Source organism: Scomber japonicus, chromosome 5, assembly GCF_027409825.1.
Source record: "Scomber japonicus isolate fScoJap1 chromosome 5, fScoJap1.pri, whole genome shotgun sequence".
NCBI classification, from domain to species: Eukaryota; Metazoa; Chordata; class Actinopteri; order Scombriformes; family Scombridae; genus Scomber; species Scomber japonicus.
The window spans coordinates 30,293,813-30,312,586 of record NC_070582.1 but is presented as its reverse complement, the minus strand read 5'-3'; the positions used below and the strand labels follow the sequence as shown (position 1 = coordinate 30,312,586).

General features: G+C 37.8%; 2 protein-coding genes across 2 annotated transcripts; both read right to left on the bottom strand.

Moving 5' to 3' along the window:
- Positions 1–2,582: 2,582 nt before the first annotated feature.
- Positions 2,583–10,394, bottom strand: dkk3b (dickkopf WNT signaling pathway inhibitor 3b). The gene is made up of 7 exons (XM_053319315.1): positions 10,200–10,394; positions 9,448–9,573; positions 9,137–9,217; positions 4,232–4,324; positions 3,359–3,503; positions 3,056–3,206; positions 2,583–2,844 (listed from the first exon to the last, which is right to left on the bottom strand). The coding sequence occupies exons 1-7, from the start codon at positions 10,392–10,394 to the stop codon at positions 2,820–2,822; spliced, it is 816 nt and encodes a 271-aa protein (XP_053175290.1). The 3' UTR covers positions 2,583–2,819.
- Positions 10,395–10,883: 489 nt separating this feature from the next.
- Positions 10,884–18,048, bottom strand: LOC128359490 (dual specificity tyrosine-phosphorylation-regulated kinase 4-like). Its single transcript, XM_053319983.1, has 14 exons — positions 17,926–18,048; positions 16,442–16,831; positions 16,247–16,355; positions 15,978–16,147; positions 15,079–15,215; positions 14,833–14,970; positions 14,530–14,668; positions 13,890–13,974; positions 13,582–13,754; positions 13,427–13,487; positions 13,201–13,315; positions 12,922–13,028; positions 11,987–12,124; positions 10,884–10,897 (listed from the first exon to the last, which is right to left on the bottom strand). Exons 1-14 carry the CDS (start codon positions 18,046–18,048, stop codon positions 10,884–10,886), a joined length of 1,899 nt encoding a protein of 632 aa, XP_053175958.1.
- Positions 18,049–18,774: the final 726 nt, after the last annotated feature.

Genomic DNA, 18,774 nt, shown 5'->3' with positions numbered 1-18,774 from the left:
TATCATCTGTAAATGAACATCTGTACGTGAAAATAAAAGGAGGTCTCACTCCTCACTATATTTCTCGTGTTTTAAAGATCCCCTCCAGACATGTTCTTATATACAGTCTATGGTTGTAAGGCGTGAAGTACTTGAACAATAGTTGTGTCTGATATGGTTTTCTGGTTAAAATCTTTAAAATCACATCTTATCTTTCTCCCTTATAAAACAAAAAATACATCTAAATCTATGAATATATGAATAATCTCAGAAGTGTAGTTACTGGACACAGGATGTCTCTTACTTCACATCCATCCATTCTTAGTGTTCGTGCACTGAAGGCTTCAAGTGTTTCCACATCACACTTCTTGAGGTTGAATAATGGACCAGGATTAGTTTCCAAACTATTTGTTATGTCAAAACGCTCTAAAGAAGGCCCTGTGCCAAATACACCAGTGATTTCCTATTGTGATGTGAGTCAAATGAACAATTGAAATGTTCCTCCTTGACAAATTCTTGACTCCAGGAAATTGGAGATGGGGGACTTTAAGAAAAATTGCAACTGGTGACATAAATCTACACGTGTACACGGGTTTCACTATTGGTGCATTTATTGTTGTTTTATTCAACTAGGCTAATCATTATTTGCAGAAACTCAAGAAAGACATTGAGGTAAGCTGTATCTTTTGTTGAGAGCTCAGAGAAGTGCAGGCACATTTATTTCGGTCTTTCATGTTGATCCTCACAAGTTACTTTAGAAAAATATATTGTTTGGATTCACTGAATGTGACAGGAGTCTGTTCACAGTTCTGTTTGATTAATTTGCCTTTACTATTTTGACCAAACTTTATAATCACAAATCCAAATTCTTAAGCAAAAAAACTGGTCAGAGCTGACTGTACATAAAAAACAATACATTTCATCAATATCTGAATGCACAAACAAAAAAGCTGTTCAACCTCTGTAAGCTTAAGATATGTATTTAACCACTTTAAAATATATAATACAACCTTTGTCCCCCTGGCATGTCTGTGATGGTAGACTCTAATTATATACACAAAGTGCTGTACAGTAAACTTGTTGGACACTTGCTTCAATAAAGCAGTATAAAAAAGGTGTAGTTCAGGGCGACTTCAAAGGGTACTTTAGGAAATATTCTGCTGTGAGTGAATCCAAAACATTCAAACTGTGTTTCTACTGAAAGAATTAAAGGTAACATTTTAGCATTTATCTATATCCCGTTATTGTAACTTGTGGCCACTGCATATTCAGCAAGTTGCACAGTTTCTCTTTAAAACAAACCCTCTTCTGCATTTGACCCATTCAAACTATTTTTAGCAGTCATGTCACTCAGTTTCAAGTATCAGTGTCTTAGTAAACATGTGAGGGGACCAAATATAAAATGTGCTGTTGGGCTCCAAACAAATTATTAATACTGAAAATTTGACTTTTTCACTGCAATTAAAATTATGTAAGAACCCTAATTAAAAAATTGGATTTCTTTAAGTTTTCTTTTTTAATAACATGATATTTCAGGAAGAATGGTGAAATATATCATATTACATAACCTAAATCTATATTATAATGATATCACTAAAGAGGCAACCTTGTTTGCCAAACACTTTTGATTTGTCCTGCTACTTGTCCATTCTACAGGTTTCCATGTTCAGCTGTCTGGAGGATTGTGTGAGTAGAATATTTTGTTGAAGATATTTTGCATGATAAGCATCAGCTTTCAGATGCAAAGACAAACCTACCTATTCAAAATGTACATGTTAAAAAATAACAAGACTGATGAAAACAACATTGCAAAAACTAAAATAAAAAATGAAAATGTAGTGTCTCTTCATGGAAAAACACACAGTGGATGAATCCCAAATATATTTTCATACTGAAGTCATGGTTCATTGTTTTCAACAGTTTTGCTATCTATAAGTGTGTGGTTGTGTGTGTGTGTGTGTGTGTGTGTGTGTGTGTGTGTGTGTGTGTGTGTGTGTGTGTGTGTGTGTGTGTGTGTGTGTGTGTGTGTGTGCGTGTGTGACAGAGAGAGAGAGGAAAACATAGATCTGTATCAGTTTGCACAATGATCATGTGGGTATGAGCTTCATCCTGAATATTGTCTTTGTGTATTTACATGAATCTCTCTCCTCTGTGTGTGTGTGTGTGTGTGCGTGCGTGCGTGTGTGTGATAACCAATTTCAGTTGACCACTATTGTGAGGACATTTCTATGCTGTGAGGACAGTTTGGCTGGTCCTCACAACTTCAAAGGGCAATTTGAGGGTTCAGACTTGGTTTAAAGGTTAATGTTAAAATTGGATTGAGGATCAGTTTAGGGTAAGGGTTGGGTTTAGGTATTTAGTTGTGATGATTAAGGTTAGGGTAAGGGCTATGGAATGCATTATGTCAACAAGTGTCCTCATAAAGATATAAAGACCAGCATTACAATGTTACATTGCCTGACACACAGAAAAGAGACAAAAGTGTGCCCTCTAGTGTTCCCCACTGTGTTCTGCAATCATTCACTCAGCCAAAAAAAAAAGGAAAAAAAAGAAAAGAAACACATCTGTGTCAGTGAATACCAAAATATAGCTTTTCTTGGCTCTCAGTCAAAACTAAAAACAAGTCTTTTATTTCCTTTATGATATATGTGATACACATTGGTAGTAAGGCATAAATTACACAGTGCAAGTCCTGTCCTGAAGCAACATCCTATTGTTTTATGAACTGCCGATCAGCAGGTGGATGTTCCTCGTTGAATGATCAGTAAGGACGCTCGTAAAGCTTCTGGACAGAGTAATTGGTTTAGCATAACCCCCTCATGCTCTCTTCATGTCCAACACTACTCCCCACAAACAGATCCACGTCTGTAAGAGGAAAAAAAGCAATTCAGGGAAATAGAAAATTCACTGAAATACTTTTGATTGCTTATAAACTTTGGTGGTTATCTCAAGTTGTATGATGTGTGTTACACATCTCTAAAGTGAAGATTCACATAACACTATATAACCTCAACAACCACACTCCTTCACTTCTGGGGATTTGTACTGTAAATGATACCATCGTGTTTGCTCTCACCCGTGAGGTCGGCACTGGAGCTCGTCGGCACAGGGGCAGTGGTCACGGGGACCCTCCAGGTCCCAGGCCAGCATGTCCATCAGTAGGTTGGGGTGGTTCAGACAGGACTCACCCTTCCCCGGTTTGGGGTTACACACTGGAAATAACAGCTCTGGAGAAAGCGACGGAGAGGAGAAGAAGATAGAGATCTCATAGATAATCTCCTACAATGTGTATTTTAGCTCGTACTGGATATGTGGGAGATTACATTAACTGAGACAGGATGACTCTGTCATTTCCGGGCAAGTCACTGTTGAAGCTCACCTCGTTGGAAGGCACAGCAAAGGTCCAGTCTGCAGTCACTCTGACCCTGACAGATAGTTCCCTCTGTACCTTTGGTGGCATTGACAGTGCATTGGCCCCATACACACATCTGATCTGAACAACACTCCTCATCCGTAGTGCAGGGCTAAGTGGGTACACACATTCAGATATGCAAACAGGTATTTAAAGCACACATGGTCTGTTGCTGCATTAATGTATTTCTATACATACTATGGATCCCTTTGTTGTATTTCTCATCAAAGGCACCATGTGTAGCTTTTTAACAGTGAGATATTTATGACATTATTAATGCTGCTTCACTATACACTTTAGCTAACCTTGTTTTCACAATTTTTTGCATTGTTTTGAGACTTAATTGTCAAAAAAGCACATTTATATGACTTTATATTGTTTAGGATAGCCGCCTCTACACAGATTATCTGATGCTGGATTGCTTTATTTTAGGGGCCACTTGAGGAAGCAAACTTGTTTAGCTCAGTTTTGGTCTCCAGAAAAGTCTTTTTAGCAGCTGAATGCTCCATTATTTTTACTAGCTAGTCACCAACTTTTGATAGAAATGGAGTTTATAAGAGCTGCGAGACTCACTTAACCAAACAAACAAAACCAAACAGTGTGTCAGCTGGAAAACCAAAACAATGAACTGAGAGGTTCAAAAACAGTCCACAGAGCTGAGGAGCTGAGGAGTCAGGTGATATTTCCCTGTAGGTTTGTCACCACGAGTCACACCTTTCACATTATAAATAATCATAATCATACATAATCGTTGAAATAAAAAATACTGATCAGTCTGGTTTTAAGTAAAGATTTAAGTAAAGAAATATCCACAAAAGACAGCACAGACTGAATGCATACCATATCTGTTGGTATGCAGGGCAGGCACTTGGAGTTCTCAATCCCATACAGGCAGTATTTCAGGTCACCACAGTCTTCATCTACCATGCACTCCTGTGGGTTTAGAGATAGTAACAGTTGGCTGAGATATACATATAATCAGTGACAGAACAGAATTGAAATGAACAGTGAATCACAGTAAGTGGGTTGTGCAAGGCTGTAGATGGGGACTCCATTTACATATTACCACTGAAAATCATCAGTTTCCTCAATGACGTTATTGTATAGAAAGAAAAAATGACCACATACATTTTTGACTTTGGATGAGTTTCTATTTGTTATACATTAAGACAAAGTGATTGAGTATAAGTAAACCATCAGCTCATCTAATGACTGTAATATACCACACCACAAAGAGGCACTCAACCAATGTAATTATGGTTCACATTTTCCTTCATCGGTTGTATTTCTATTCCTCTGAAGTCCAACCTAATGAGTTCCTAGTGTTTGTTGATTTCTAGACTTGTGTTTGTGCCAGCCTCCGTCTCATTTCCATGGAAACTGTTTGATGGACAAAATCAGTGACATCTGAATGGAACAGAAGGGCTGAATCTCAACTGTCGTCTCTCTTTTACACTTGGTTTCTTTCCCACGGTGCTGATAGAATGATGATATCATTTCCTGGGCCATTGGCAAAGAAGGACAAATTGTTAGTCGAGTAAGACCTGCATTATGGCTGCATTGCATTCTTCTCTGTTACAGCTACTTACCAATACTTTGCAATGTGGATTTTTTCCTTTGACAAAAACTAACTGACTATTAAGTTGGACCACTTGTGGAATTCTGATTTAATAAGTGTGATTCAGGTCAGCTCCTTTCCAGTGGAGAGAGGAAACAGTGTCTGCCAAAAACAGCACCGGATTGTGAACTCCCCATTTTGATGTTTTTTTAAAAATATCTTTTTGTGTGTGCAGCCTCTGGGAAATCAGCATTGAAACTGAGCCAAGTCCCTGAAACAGTAATATTGAGGCTGACTGGTCTATGTCAAAGTCAGAGACAGGTTCAGGAGCCTATGGGAGAATTTGTTTAACATTACACACGGTTGCACATGACGATACATCTCTGTAAGTATATTATTAGTTCTGTGATGAGTCTTCCAAAATATATGCTTACTCATGGTGCGACTGTGTGTCTCAGATGTAAACACAGCAACCACACCCATGGAAACATAGGCATACACACAAATTGTTTAGAGGACTGGGTTTCTCGATTGTTTCTCTCATGAACACATTCAGTCTCCTATAAAAAAAAAGTGCTTTCCGCTCACTCCCACCTCAGACAACCCCCTCCCCACGTCAACATTCTCTCCTCTACCAGAGACATACAGTATTTTACAGCACCCACTGGAAATATCATGGAAAGTACAAGAAGAATTTTAACTGTGCTGTTGTGAATATGTACGTCTGCAGAAATAGAGATGTTATTTCTTTCTGTTGCAGAGACACACTGAAAGCTACAACTAGGGGCTGCACTACCTACCATACCCTACAATTAGCTTGATAAATTCCAGATGAATACAGCTGGTATTAGTTTCAAAGGGCCAGTAGCAATCTATTACTGCCTATAAAAAAATATTTTCCGCAAATTACTTGGCAGAAAAAAAAGGAAAAGAACTGTAACATAGTCTGCTCACTGAGCTATAGACTCCTATAAACATCTCTGTGATTTGCAGCTGCAGCTGGCCAAGCTAACCCCCAAATTTGCTATAAAATTAAGCAGCTAACCCACATTTTGAAGTTGGCGGATGTTACATTGATGCTGTTCATTCACACAAACCACCACATGAATTATTATTATTTCTCATATGATACTGAACTCTGACGTTTAGAGGACTGAGCCCATGGCTGATATTTTGGCTAGCTACCCACAGTGAACAGTTTTTTTTCACCCAGCTGCATGTAGCTAATTTTGATGTAGTTTTGGGTTAAACCATCATGGAAACTGTAGATGCAGGGAAAACAGTCAATATTCTGGCAAAATGAATCCAGAGTAGGCTATATGTTACATTGCAGGCCACACATAGCGTTACCAACATAAATCTTAAGGGGGGAAATCTAAACGCTACATTTTATGTATTATTTAACATCTCACAGATGTTGTACCCTGAATGAAAACATGTTTGAACCCATTAAAATACACTACAAAATGTATTTCTACAGACTGTGCCACTGCTTTCTTTGTTGCTGGATGTTCATTAGCTAACATAGCTAACAGCAGTACAGTCTTTGGAAATGTTGATGTTAACTACTCAGTTCAGATGTGATTTAATTTTGACTTTTAACTTGACTCGTTTTTAACTTGTTTATTAATTAGATTGTATTAGCTTTAAATTATGAATAAATATGAGTATTTTTTGATCAAGTTTACACATCAAGTTCAATGTATGCTGGCCATACACCAATCTTCGTTTTGTCGAGATTGGTTTGGTCATTTCTCTTGACGTTCCGCTAAAATCAATCATGTTTAATATTATTGGTAGTTTTCAGCTCATGCAAATAGTGAAGTTAAATGACATGAACATTGTCAATAACCAATTGGTGCACTCTCTCCAGCACCAAACAGGAAACAGCAAACTGGGTGAACATGGCGTGGACGCCACAAGAACATGAACAAATCTCAGTTCTCTTGAACTGTGGAAAATTGATGGAGTTGTGGAGTGAACAAAAATGTCTTTTTCATGTGTCCCCCAATTTGTACCACGAAAAAAACAGACAATAATTGCTGCTTTCAGAACAAGCCACTGCACACACAAGGGCAGCTAAAGCCAAAGGCTGCTTCTGTTTCTGCTCCACTGTTCAACAGTTTTTCTTACTGTAAATTTCACCAAGAGCAAGATGGGAAATTATCTCAAAAGCAATCTTGTTGTAGTCTTGCAAATAGTCACCCTGTAAGATCCCTAGTCATTGCCAAATATCAGTCAATGACTCAAAACTCAGTGACTTATTACACATTGAGCCTCATGCAAGAGGACATAAACAAATGACCTCCTATTTTCATTTGTATCTTTGATTGGTTCTTATTTCGTTAGTACCCATTGATTTCTGGGATTCACCAGCCTTTTTTATGTTTGCTCTTCTCTTAGGTAAGATAAGGTTTTACAAGTGCTTGAGAGCATTTAAGAATTGAAGTTTATTTAACAGTATTATTAAGTATTGCACACAGCACAACAACTGCCCTTATATAGAGTTTAGGGGGTATTACCTCATCAATTACACGCCTCCAATTTAAGATCAAGTGGGATCCCTCATTCAGAACACCTGAGTAAGAGTACATTTGGATGATTACGAATGTTTGCTGCACCTGGAGTTGACTTCTTTTATTTTTTCTCTTGACAGAAATTTAAAAGAATGTTGCTGCTTGAGGCCCATTGTCTTTAGATGTGAGAGTGTGTCATTAGCTTTTTAAAAGTCTTTTTAAAGTATTCTAGAGGCTGGTATCCATTAGTCATCATGGGGAGCACATACTGTGAAAACATTTGTACCATCTTTGATCTGGAGGGAGCTTTCTGAAGTCTAAGAAGACCAAGATAGTCACCAGTTATCTCAGTTTGGGATTTGAGATTACAGCTTTTTTCTTTCCTTTTCTTTTTCTTTTCTTTTATAGAATGCCTACATTACAACCCATTTGTATTTTCAGCACATTTTATGAGCGCATGTCTTTGAAAGGAGTGCATGGCTTTATTTACAGCTTTCCACTTTCTTTTAGTTATGAAACATTGATCTCGTCTGAATCATAATGATGAAATACAGAAAATACAAAATGTGTGTGTGAAATGTATAAATATGTGAAATGGTAATTACTTTTCAATAACAGCAAAATATAGTTAAATGAATATGTGGTTAAATATAAAGCAAGTACATAGTTGGCCAAATCTCCTTTTACCTTTGAATCACCAGACATTTCAACCAGATGTATCGCAGATTTTGCTTGGACATCTTTTAAAATCACCTAAAAATGTACTGATATTTCCTATAAAATAATACCAAGTCAATAATTACCTACACAGTAACTTCCTTGAGTTCAGTGTGATTTAGAGCGGGGAAATTTCTACATGTATAGTATTACAGTCAGTCGTTTTAGAAGAGTAGACTGTATCCTGCCTGGCTTGCAGGCCTGCTTGCTTCCCTGGCATTTTTTTCCAGCAGCAAACTCTATTAACATAACCACTTTCTGTACAGCTGCCAGGAAAGCAAAAGATCAAGACCACCGTTGTAAAGTAAAATGGCAAAACAGGCAGCAGGCAGTGATAATGACCTCAGTCCTCACTGGTCTGCTGTTGGATAACGATGAAAAGTATACGGTCTGTCTGTTTGCAGGATGATCTCACTCTTTATAAAACAAATTGAGACAGTACAGTCACAGTTTGAGAAAAGGACTCCACCTCTCTGCCTCATCCTAAAGGAACCATGTGAAATTTTACAAAACTGAGGGAAAATGCCTACAAAAAGTAAGCCAGGATAAATACTGAGGTTAAATTTAGCATTCTGGGTTTTGGAATAAAAAAACATATATGACTGATGCTTGCTGGAATGTGATTCAACATGATAATGGCTCCACTAAAAAAAGAAAACATTTGGTTGAAAAGTGGGGCAGTTAGATTTGTGTCTCTCTCTAAAAACCAAACACAGGTTTCTGGAACTCCTGAGTCAACAGGCTGGAATCAGCTAGAAAATTAGACACGCATTATCACACTGCTGCTGCCCTTTAGCTCACTAATAGATCTGATCGATTATTTTGTGCAAGTCTAATGTCAGCATCAGGTTGGAGTGAAGCCAAATTACTCAGATGATTACAGTCCACAATACAATATTGGCTCCGTTGTTTATTTATCATTCGTAGACTGTAGAAGGAAGGCTGAAGACTCACGTGATCCACACTGTTCCACTGGCCAGTGATCTCCACATGGATGTGTGACATTTCAGTCTCTCCTGTTTTATTGTTAGTTTCCTATGACAACAACAAAAATATCCACAAACAAAAAAACAGTTAACTACCTTAAATAGAAAACTATTACACTGGGTCTGTTTTATTTAATAGCCTTATTTCTAAGGCACAATCAGTCTGTGTGTTACTCATATGCTCCCATTCCTAAACCCACTCCAAAATAAAACAGTGTCACAATATAAAAGATGTGAAGAGTTTTGCATCAGTGCATCTACACAGATGTTAATTCCTACCTTGTCAGTTCTATCTAGGATTCTAATGCTTCTGTCTCCGTCCTTTAAAGTCTTCTTTGTCTCATTGTGGTAGTTAAGAAGCACATCCAGCGGCATTAAAGATGATTTTGCACTCTCAGTAGTTATCTGTTGAATTGAATGTTAGGATACATCAATCGGTTCATAACACCTATATAAAATACTGCATGGCATCTTCATTTTGTTCAAGCATTCATTTTCCATATGGAGGAGATCCTCACAGCAGCTGGAACTTGACATGCAGTTGATATACTGCTCGATATTAATATCAATTTCTCAGATGACACTGAAGGAAACCTTCCCAGTAGCTCATAAATGATCAAAACCAGACACAGACAGCTGGGACAAAAGCAGAGTAATAAGACCTGTTGAAATGCACTTCCAGGGGGGAAAAAAACAGTGCAGCCTCCCAGGAGTCAAATCAAATATAATATCAAAAATAATATGTATAGACACAGTGCAGTAAAGCATCTCATCCTCAGTGAGCACACAGGATAATCTAAGTAGCTGTGGTAGAGACTATTAAAAGTCTTTAGACATAATGAAGGTCAGACATAAAGCAGACATGGAAACTATGTGTAGTGTTGCAACACATACCTAAACATGGTAGTCAACATTAAGCTGACCACCAAATAAACAATAAACATGTGATATCACCCACACTGACACTAATTCATAATAAAGTGATATATACACTGTATGTAAAATATACAACACAAAAATATGACGCAGACCTGGTCCACCGCCTCCTCCAGTATGTGCTGGGTATCCTCCATCAACTCCTCCACCTCTCGGAACATGTCGTTCAGGCTGGCCGGACCATGCTCCAGGGCGTCCCGCAGGATCAGCGTCCCGCTCCGCGCCAAGCCGCCGGTTGCCCACAGCAAGCACAAGCTGAAAGAAACCGACAGCAGCATGATACCGGACATCTTTGCTTCTCTGTCTCTCTATCTCTCTCTCTGTTTCTCCCCTCCTGTATGCGGAGCAGTGTGACGCACGGAGGGCGCACAGCCGCACACAGCTGGATCCGTTTTATTTGGAAAGTCTGAGGAGGGGTAGGGGGGTGGTGGTGGTGGGGGTTATAAACTGGAACGAATGAGGTTTAATAGCGTGGAAAAAGTTCAGATTGCTTTTTAAGAGGTCAATGTCAAAATCAAACGGATGAGGCTTGAAAATAGGACGCAGTTGTGAAGTGTTTACTGTAAAAACATATGTTAAGAAGATCAGATGTCACATGTTAAGTGCAAAGGTAGATTCACCTTTAACACTGGACACAATCTATTCATCATACACCCCCATAGGACCTGACAGGATCAGTCTACAGCTTTATGCGCAGTTTTGTTTTGTTTCTGCGTCCAGAATAAAAAGCTAAGGGGATTTTGCAGAGCGTTTCGTGGACATTTCCCTACAGAACTTTTTTAACGATCATTTCCTAGACAGGAAAAACAGCACGAATGAATCATGCAGAATTCCTGCAGGAATCCTGGAGGACTTTATCCTGCAACAGCATTGCATTAAGACTTCCTGCATAATGCCAACACATTTGCACCTGCAAGATTTCAACAACACCGAAGCATAAAGTATTTAATATTTCACAATCACATCAGTATCTGTGAAATGTGTGTAATTACTACTAAATGTAATCTGTTGTGCAGGCAGTGGTTCAATAAAGTCACAATAACATCCACATTACAGGATATTCACAAGAATATAACATACATCTAATAATAGACATTTAAATAAAATAAATATGGATAAATAAACATGATTTTCCTTGTTTTGCAGAACATAAGTATCAAACCTATTTAGATGTTATTTATGATAGAAAGTTATTATAGGCTATTAATAAATACAGATACCAAATTATGCCTTATGCCAGATTTCAACATGTAATGTCATTTGAACTTGGGCAGTGATTACATTTGTCCACACAACATAAAAAACTGTTAAGGAGTACATTTAAACTTAATTCCTAGACAGAACTTGTCATAGTAGGAAAAGTACAAGTGTTACCAGTAACATTAACAATGGGGTCTATTCAAGTGTGACTGTGAGCCACTATCCACAATACCAGGACCCTGAAACTGAAGCAGCTATGTCAAATTCAGCCATCATTAGTTCTATATTTTACACCTGTGCTTTTCCTACTGTGACATGTGAAAATGTCTTATTGACAGTTTGTAGGTTTCAGTATTTGTGTGCTGCTGGTACTCCAGGAGTATTACATCGCTCTGTTTCTATCTCAGTTCATGAGTTTAGTTTTGATTACAATAATATCTTAATAAATATACATAAGTAAATTAATACATATTAAAATACTCTATAAGTAGAGTTCAACATGAATATTTTAATTGAAAAACTACAACATTAGTCTTGACTTTTTTTTACAAGAAGCAGGCATATTGATAATCATAGAGTGTATATGGGCAATTTAGAATCTCCAATTCACCTAATTTACAACCACTGAGCCAGTATGTCATCTTAAAAAGATAGGAAATAGAGGCATACATATTTGGCTTACCTTTATACATCCTGAAGTGGTTGGTGGATAGCACCTGCAGACTCCATGCAGGCCTCCACACCAAAGAGAATGAGGAGGCAACAGTCTCGCACATTTCGCACACAACAACCCCTACCCCGCCCCCCACAATGAAGGCATCTGTGTACACAAGTGGAGAAAAGCATGGAGTAAAGCACTGCTAGTAAAGATTAAAAGTAGAGAGAGCCAATCAAAATGATAAGTGTGACTTTAGTGATTGTTCTACATACCTTTATTTGCCTCTTAATTTGCCCCCCAGCTTTGCTTTGGCCGTTTTCTTGATCGGCGGCAACAGTGGTAGAGGCGTTTTTTCTCTTTTCAGCAAGACTGGCTTAATGATGCTGACAGACAATGTGTTTTCTGTGTAAAAGTGGACGAAATAGTTAAACAAACAACAAATACAACTAAATGAGTACATAAATAACATGATTTTGAACAAGACAACCACAGCAATGCTAACGTATCAATGTATCAATTTCTATAGTAAGCTTTTGAGACATTTCACTCAAAACCAAAAGTCAAACTCATTGCCAATTCAACATGTAGATATATATATATAAGTGAACATTTTGACCTGCTGGTAGCACTAAGTGAAAAGTTAAGGAATCACCAAGGTCATGCGATTTCATCCTCTGGGGAAGATGAATGTCTTTACCAAATTTCACGGAAATCTATTCAATAGTTGTCAAGATATGTCGCATTGAAGGAAAAAGCCAGGTGATGAATGTCAGCTGACCATAAGAGTCATATACAACCTATTTCCTAATCTAATCTCATGGCAATCTGTACAGTACATGTTCAAAGGTTTCTGTATGGGCCAAAGTGGTAAACCAATCAACCGACTGACATTGCCATCCCTACAGCATTTACATTGCTGTGAGAAAAGGAGCAATAATTGTTTAAGAGAGTTGACTTACTTGTGCTTGTTGGTTCAGCATCTTTTACAGCTGCAGTCTTGTCTTTCTTTTGAATCCATGGATGCTGCAAGGCCTCTTCTGGTGTTAGGCGCTTTCCTGGATCATATCTAAATAATGAGGTATAGGCATTAGATTGACAAAAATATATGCAAACTGTGATAAAAACAAACAAACAAATGAATTCAGACAATTCTACAAGTGTTATATTCATATTTCTACACTGCTTTTTTGAGGTGTGTGTGTGTGTGTGGGGGGGGTGGGGGTGGGGGGGTTACTTACTCAAAGCAGCGTTTAATGAAATCCAGAAAATCAGCATCCTGAGAGTTCAGTTGTTGGTGCAGAGTGCGGTGGTGGAGCCTTATGTCTGCAATCTTTAGTGGTACTCCATCAACATCTGCAACAAATTTTAAAGGTAAGTTACAAGATATCCTGTAAGGTACAACATCATTATTGACCCTGTTATGACAATAAACGGTCAAATGATTGCTTGAATGCCTTTGCTCACCAAAGAATTTCTTTCTTTTGGGTGAGTCCACCAGCAGTTTAGTAGGGAAGACACCCAGAGTCTAAAAGAATTGTTCACACACTTTGCAATGGTTCATCTTGGATAACAATGAAATATTGAGTCTTACAGGCAGAATTATCTCTCAATAACATTACCTTCATTATAGAGCTGAAATGTTCTGCATTGTTATCACCACAAAAGAGAGGATGACCACGCATGAGCTCAGCCAATATGCAGCCCAGGCTCCACATATCCGAGGCTGTGTTGTACACTTGGCCAAGAAATACTTCCGGAGACTTGTAATACAATGTGTAGATGAGGGGTTGATCTGTGGAGGAAGATGTAGGAAAGAGATTCATTAGATTAGATGGTCTGCAGTGTTTCATTTGCTTCAAATATCAAATATCTGCAAAGAGCAACTCTACAATAAACACACAATGTGAATTTAAAAATGTAAACTCACCTCCGTATCTCATAAAACAGCTCCCTCCAAAGTCAGTTACTGCTGCATGGTGGACACTGCCCTTTTTTTTGAGGAGAATATTTTCCTGAAAATGAAACATGCATGTAGACCATTACTTTACCTATAGTACAGCAATGTATTCAGTATGATGACAGAGGATTGCCTTAAAGCCACTATGTGTAGAAGTAGAAAGTTAACAAATTTGGCACCCCCCATTGGTCAAAAAAGGCTACTGTGCCTCTTTTCCCCAGCCACACAGAATGAATGGGCTGAAAGCCACACACCAGCTTTCACCAGGATGATGACAAGCTCATGCCATCATAATTTTAAAGATGCTACAAAAATCACACAAAAAGTTTACACATGGTGGTTTTAAGTGAAAGAAAACACTCTGACCTCTATGTATCAATCTATTTTTCCTTCTTTTAAAATCAATTTTATGTCTAAAAATCTCATTGGAGCAAACCCATTTAACTGCATGGTTTTACATCCTCAAATTAAAAAATCACCAAAGTTATTAGAAATTGTTCTTAAAAACAGACATTATTGTAATGGGAATAAAAAACAACAATCATAGTGATAAGGTTCAGATATCCCACACTGTAATATGCACTTTTTTTTAAGAAGAAGTGGTTCCTACTGGTTTTAAGTCGCCATGGATTATCTTGTTCTTTTTGAGTGTCTGTAAACACTTCAGCATGTCTATGGCGTATTTTCTGACTTCCTTCTCATCAAGGCCCCGCTTGTTGGTCTCTTTTAAGGCTTGATATAAGTCCTTTCTGCAAGTTAAAGTCACAGGCTTCTTGTAACTGTTGTTCTCAGAGAATCTGCACTGCTACTCACAGTTCATGTTAGTAAGTGTTTCCCAAAACTGTTCTGTGATTGAGTAAATTGGCCTGGTCATAACAACAGAAAGTGAACAAAATGTGTTATATGAACTTACTCTAAGAGCTCAAAACTGATGCAGATGTGATTGCGGAAGTAGAAGTGATCCTTCATTTGGACAATATTGGAGATGTCCTCATCTGTGTTTTGCAGGGTTTTTAAAATCTGCACTTCTGTCTTTCCCAGCACGTTAAAACTGAAAATAATTGGACCACAGCAAAATATGACCTCACTGACCAAGTGGACTGCACTTTACACCTAAAGTATTAAAGGTACTCTGTAGAGTTTGATGAAGATGTTTTACCTGAATTCGTTTCGAATGACCTTGATGGCCACCACCTCCATGGTCTTGTGGTCCATGCATTTGAGGACCTGTCCGGAGTAGCCTACTCCAATTTTCTGCAGTACCTCATAGCGGTAGGCCAAGTGGTCATTCATGACCTATGGATTAAAAGATTCTAGGTTTGCCAAAATTATTATGGATTTTTTTTTAAAAATGTAGCACAAAGACCAGAAGACTGGAAATGATGCAGAGACCAAAAAGAGCTAAACAGAGATTGAATAATGAATTTAGATTCACTGGATGGAAACACAACACCAAATGAAGGCTGAAGTTGTATGTGTAAATTAGCAACAGTTTGCTAATGTGTCAATAATAATGATTTTTAAAAGGTATTGAAGGATAGGATGAACTGTGGTGGAAGTATAGTAACAAAGGAACTTTGGCACTAAAAAACTGAAACTTTGAAACATATCTACTTGATTTGACTCATTTGGATGGCTGAAGCTTCATATTAGCTTTAAAATACATTTTTACACAGATTGAGGACTGTGGATTTTGTTCCTTGAATTGTAAGTGATGTGGGACAAATCCTCTAATGGTCAGTATTAACAGGAGGAATGATTACAGCAAGAAAAAAAACTGTTGATGTTTCTTTGGGCACCTGACTATCGCTTTAAGACAGACTTGAAGAATTTTGGAACTACCCCTTAATTGGCCAATGTTGTGTTTTCAGCTTCACTGCCCCCAAGTGGCCAAAATATTTCTCTCCAAAATATTTGAGACTAGAAAGTCATTAATTGAGGAATCCTCTTATTTGTCCCATTATCATGTGTGAGTTACCAATAATAGTGAAATATAACAAGATGCTGCTTCAAAGATTAAATGTTGTCCATCTGTACAGTGAAGAGTTTAGTACTTACTACTCTGTAGAACCCCTCCTCATTGTCAAAGCCAAAGTTGGTGGACTTCTTATCTTTGTTTGAGTATCGACTTTTATGGGCTTTCTCTCCCAGGAACCACACTTGTTTGTATCCCTTGACTTCTTCCAGCTCATAATCTGTCAGGTATGACTTGGACTCTCTCAGAACAGCTGTAGGGGATAAACAGATATTTGCTCTCATGCTTTCTGAAGGAAATCACAAAACATTCTCAACTCAGGGTTAAAAAAACAAGTGGAAAAAGTTCTTACTTTCAGGGGTCAGGGCTGTTCTTTCCACAGTGGGCTTCTCCTTAACCTTCTTCTTCTCCTTGGGTTTACAGACCTTCTTGGTTTTGCTTTTCTGTATATTCCCTTGTTGCTGGTCACATAACCAAGCAAACATATTGAAAAAAATATCCTAAGAAATGTCATGCTGATACAGGTAAATGAACTAGTGGGACATACCTGAATAGCAGGGTGATGGAAGGTTATTTTCTGGGTGTGGGCTTTTGGAGGCACACTGTTCTGATGGGGGCTGAACATCAGTTGTGTTTTCTTAGGGTACTTGAGAATTGGTGGCAGGACAGGTAGCTCAGTGCTGCTAAAATCCTGCTGGGTTTTCAGAGAGTCCTTTGTGATTGTTGGCAGGACAGGTAGCTCAGTGCTGCTAAAATCCTGCTGGGTTTTCAGAGAGCCCTTTGCGGCTGGTGACAGGACACGTAGGTGAGTTTTCCTGAGATCCTGCTGGGTTTTTGGAGAGCCCTTTGTGATTTGTGGCAACACTGTCTGTTGGGGATTCTTTAAAACATCTTCAGTGACGGCCCGCCGTATGATCACAGTGCCTTTTCTGGCATTCTATAAAGCAAAAACAGAGACAAACTTCAAGATATTGTGTGTAGCAGTATAATTGCATTTGTTGCAATTGCACAGTTACATTTGGTGCATTTGTTACATTTGTACAGATTTTAGCAGTACAGTGGCACAGAAAACAAGCTATTTTATGTCATCTTTTGAAAGAGTTCTGTTGTTTTATTTATATCTTGCTTTAAAATTCATAGTGCAGCACAGTCATAAAAAGTAGCCTGCTTCAGAAAATTTAACAGGAAAGTTGCTCTAAAACAAAAAATTAAAGATTTATATTGTTCTCATCTGTCCTTCAAAACAGTTAATTCAGCAAAGACAGGTTGCTGTTAAGTTTTTGGGTTTTTTCCAAATTTAATCTTTCAGTGCTTTGAGGAGCACAAACAAAACTCAGTTTCTTCCATTGGTATAGAGTGGGAGCAGACATTTAAATGGCATATATTTAAAATCTTCATTATATAAAACCAATATAAATCATGTTTTTGTGAGCTGTAGAATCCAGAAAAGCAACATAGAAAATGTAAAATGTACAACTGAGTAAATTCAATACTTAATGTTTTTAAGAAAAATTACTGAGACATCTGGTAACTTTGATCATCATTTATCTACTGTAGTAGGCTATTAGAAGTAAAATTGGATATATTGTTCATTTTTTCCCTGCCTGGTTTCACTGTGTTTTCTGGGTGCATCAGCCTCATTAGTCCTGTCCTGTTCTAGCCAATCAGCCTCCTGTCTGTTCACCTGATCCCTCATTAGTTCTGTCCAGTTTTCATTTCAGTCTTTGTTGAATCATCTGTTTGTTTCTGAGCTACAGTTTTTAATAGTTACAATAAATAGCTGTGCTTTATCTGATGTGTCCTTGACATGAGCCCATCTGCCTGCACTCCACTGTGGTACATTATGAATTGAATTGTGATTAGTCTACTGAAGTGTATAATAAGCATTTAAATGTTATAGTAAGTTGAGGTGGAGCTGGTACCATATGAATTGAAGTAAAAAGAGTGAAAAGTCCTTCATCAGAACATCTCATTAATCACATATACTATCATCATCAACAATTGTAGCTTTTAGTGAGAAATCAAACCAACCTTGTCTTGTTGTATCATGGGTCCGGCCATGTTCTCTATTTTAGGTAAAAGCTTCCCAGGTGCCTGTTTGTCAGCTCTGGTACAAATCTTCTTCTTGGAAACGTTAAATACGTCCCGAAACATGTTGAATGCTTTTTAAAAAACAATATATTCACTCTCCTGTTAATCGGAAACAAGTGTGGATCTCTCTCACTGAGTTGTGTCTAGTAGGTAGTCAATGGAAGATGTGATGAATTCCATGGTGCAGAACTTCTAATGGTGGCACAATGCATGGCATCACAGACACACATTCTATTCTCTACATGTGTGTTCCATTCAGGTCTGATGTCATCAGGCCAGTGACACCTGTGCATGAGTCTGTGGGAATATACTGTTTGATTTCCCCATTTTCCCCATTTCAAATGTTTTATAACATTTTTTGTAACATACTGTATGTCAGGGAAACAGCCTATAATCTGCTCAATGTGTTTACAGCCACAAAAGCAAATTGAAGTTGTTTTTTTATGTAGCTGGGAGTAAATATGGTTCATTGACAAATAGTTATTCTTTATATTCTAAAGTAATGGAAAAAATAATGAAGTACAAGATTGCTTATTACAGTAAATCAGTGGAAAACAATTAACAGTACAAAATAAAACAAAATAAATCAGGCCAAACTGAATCAGTTTTAAGTAGTAAGAAAAAACAATCAACTGTGGAGACAGAAAAGGGGAACCAATATATAGCATATAAATTGGTTGCACACTCCTTAAAAAACAAAATGAAAACCTTAGTATTACTCAACTGTGAGCACAATATAAACTGAAATAATTCAGTCTAGTGGTGCAAATTGAACAAAAACCAAATGAC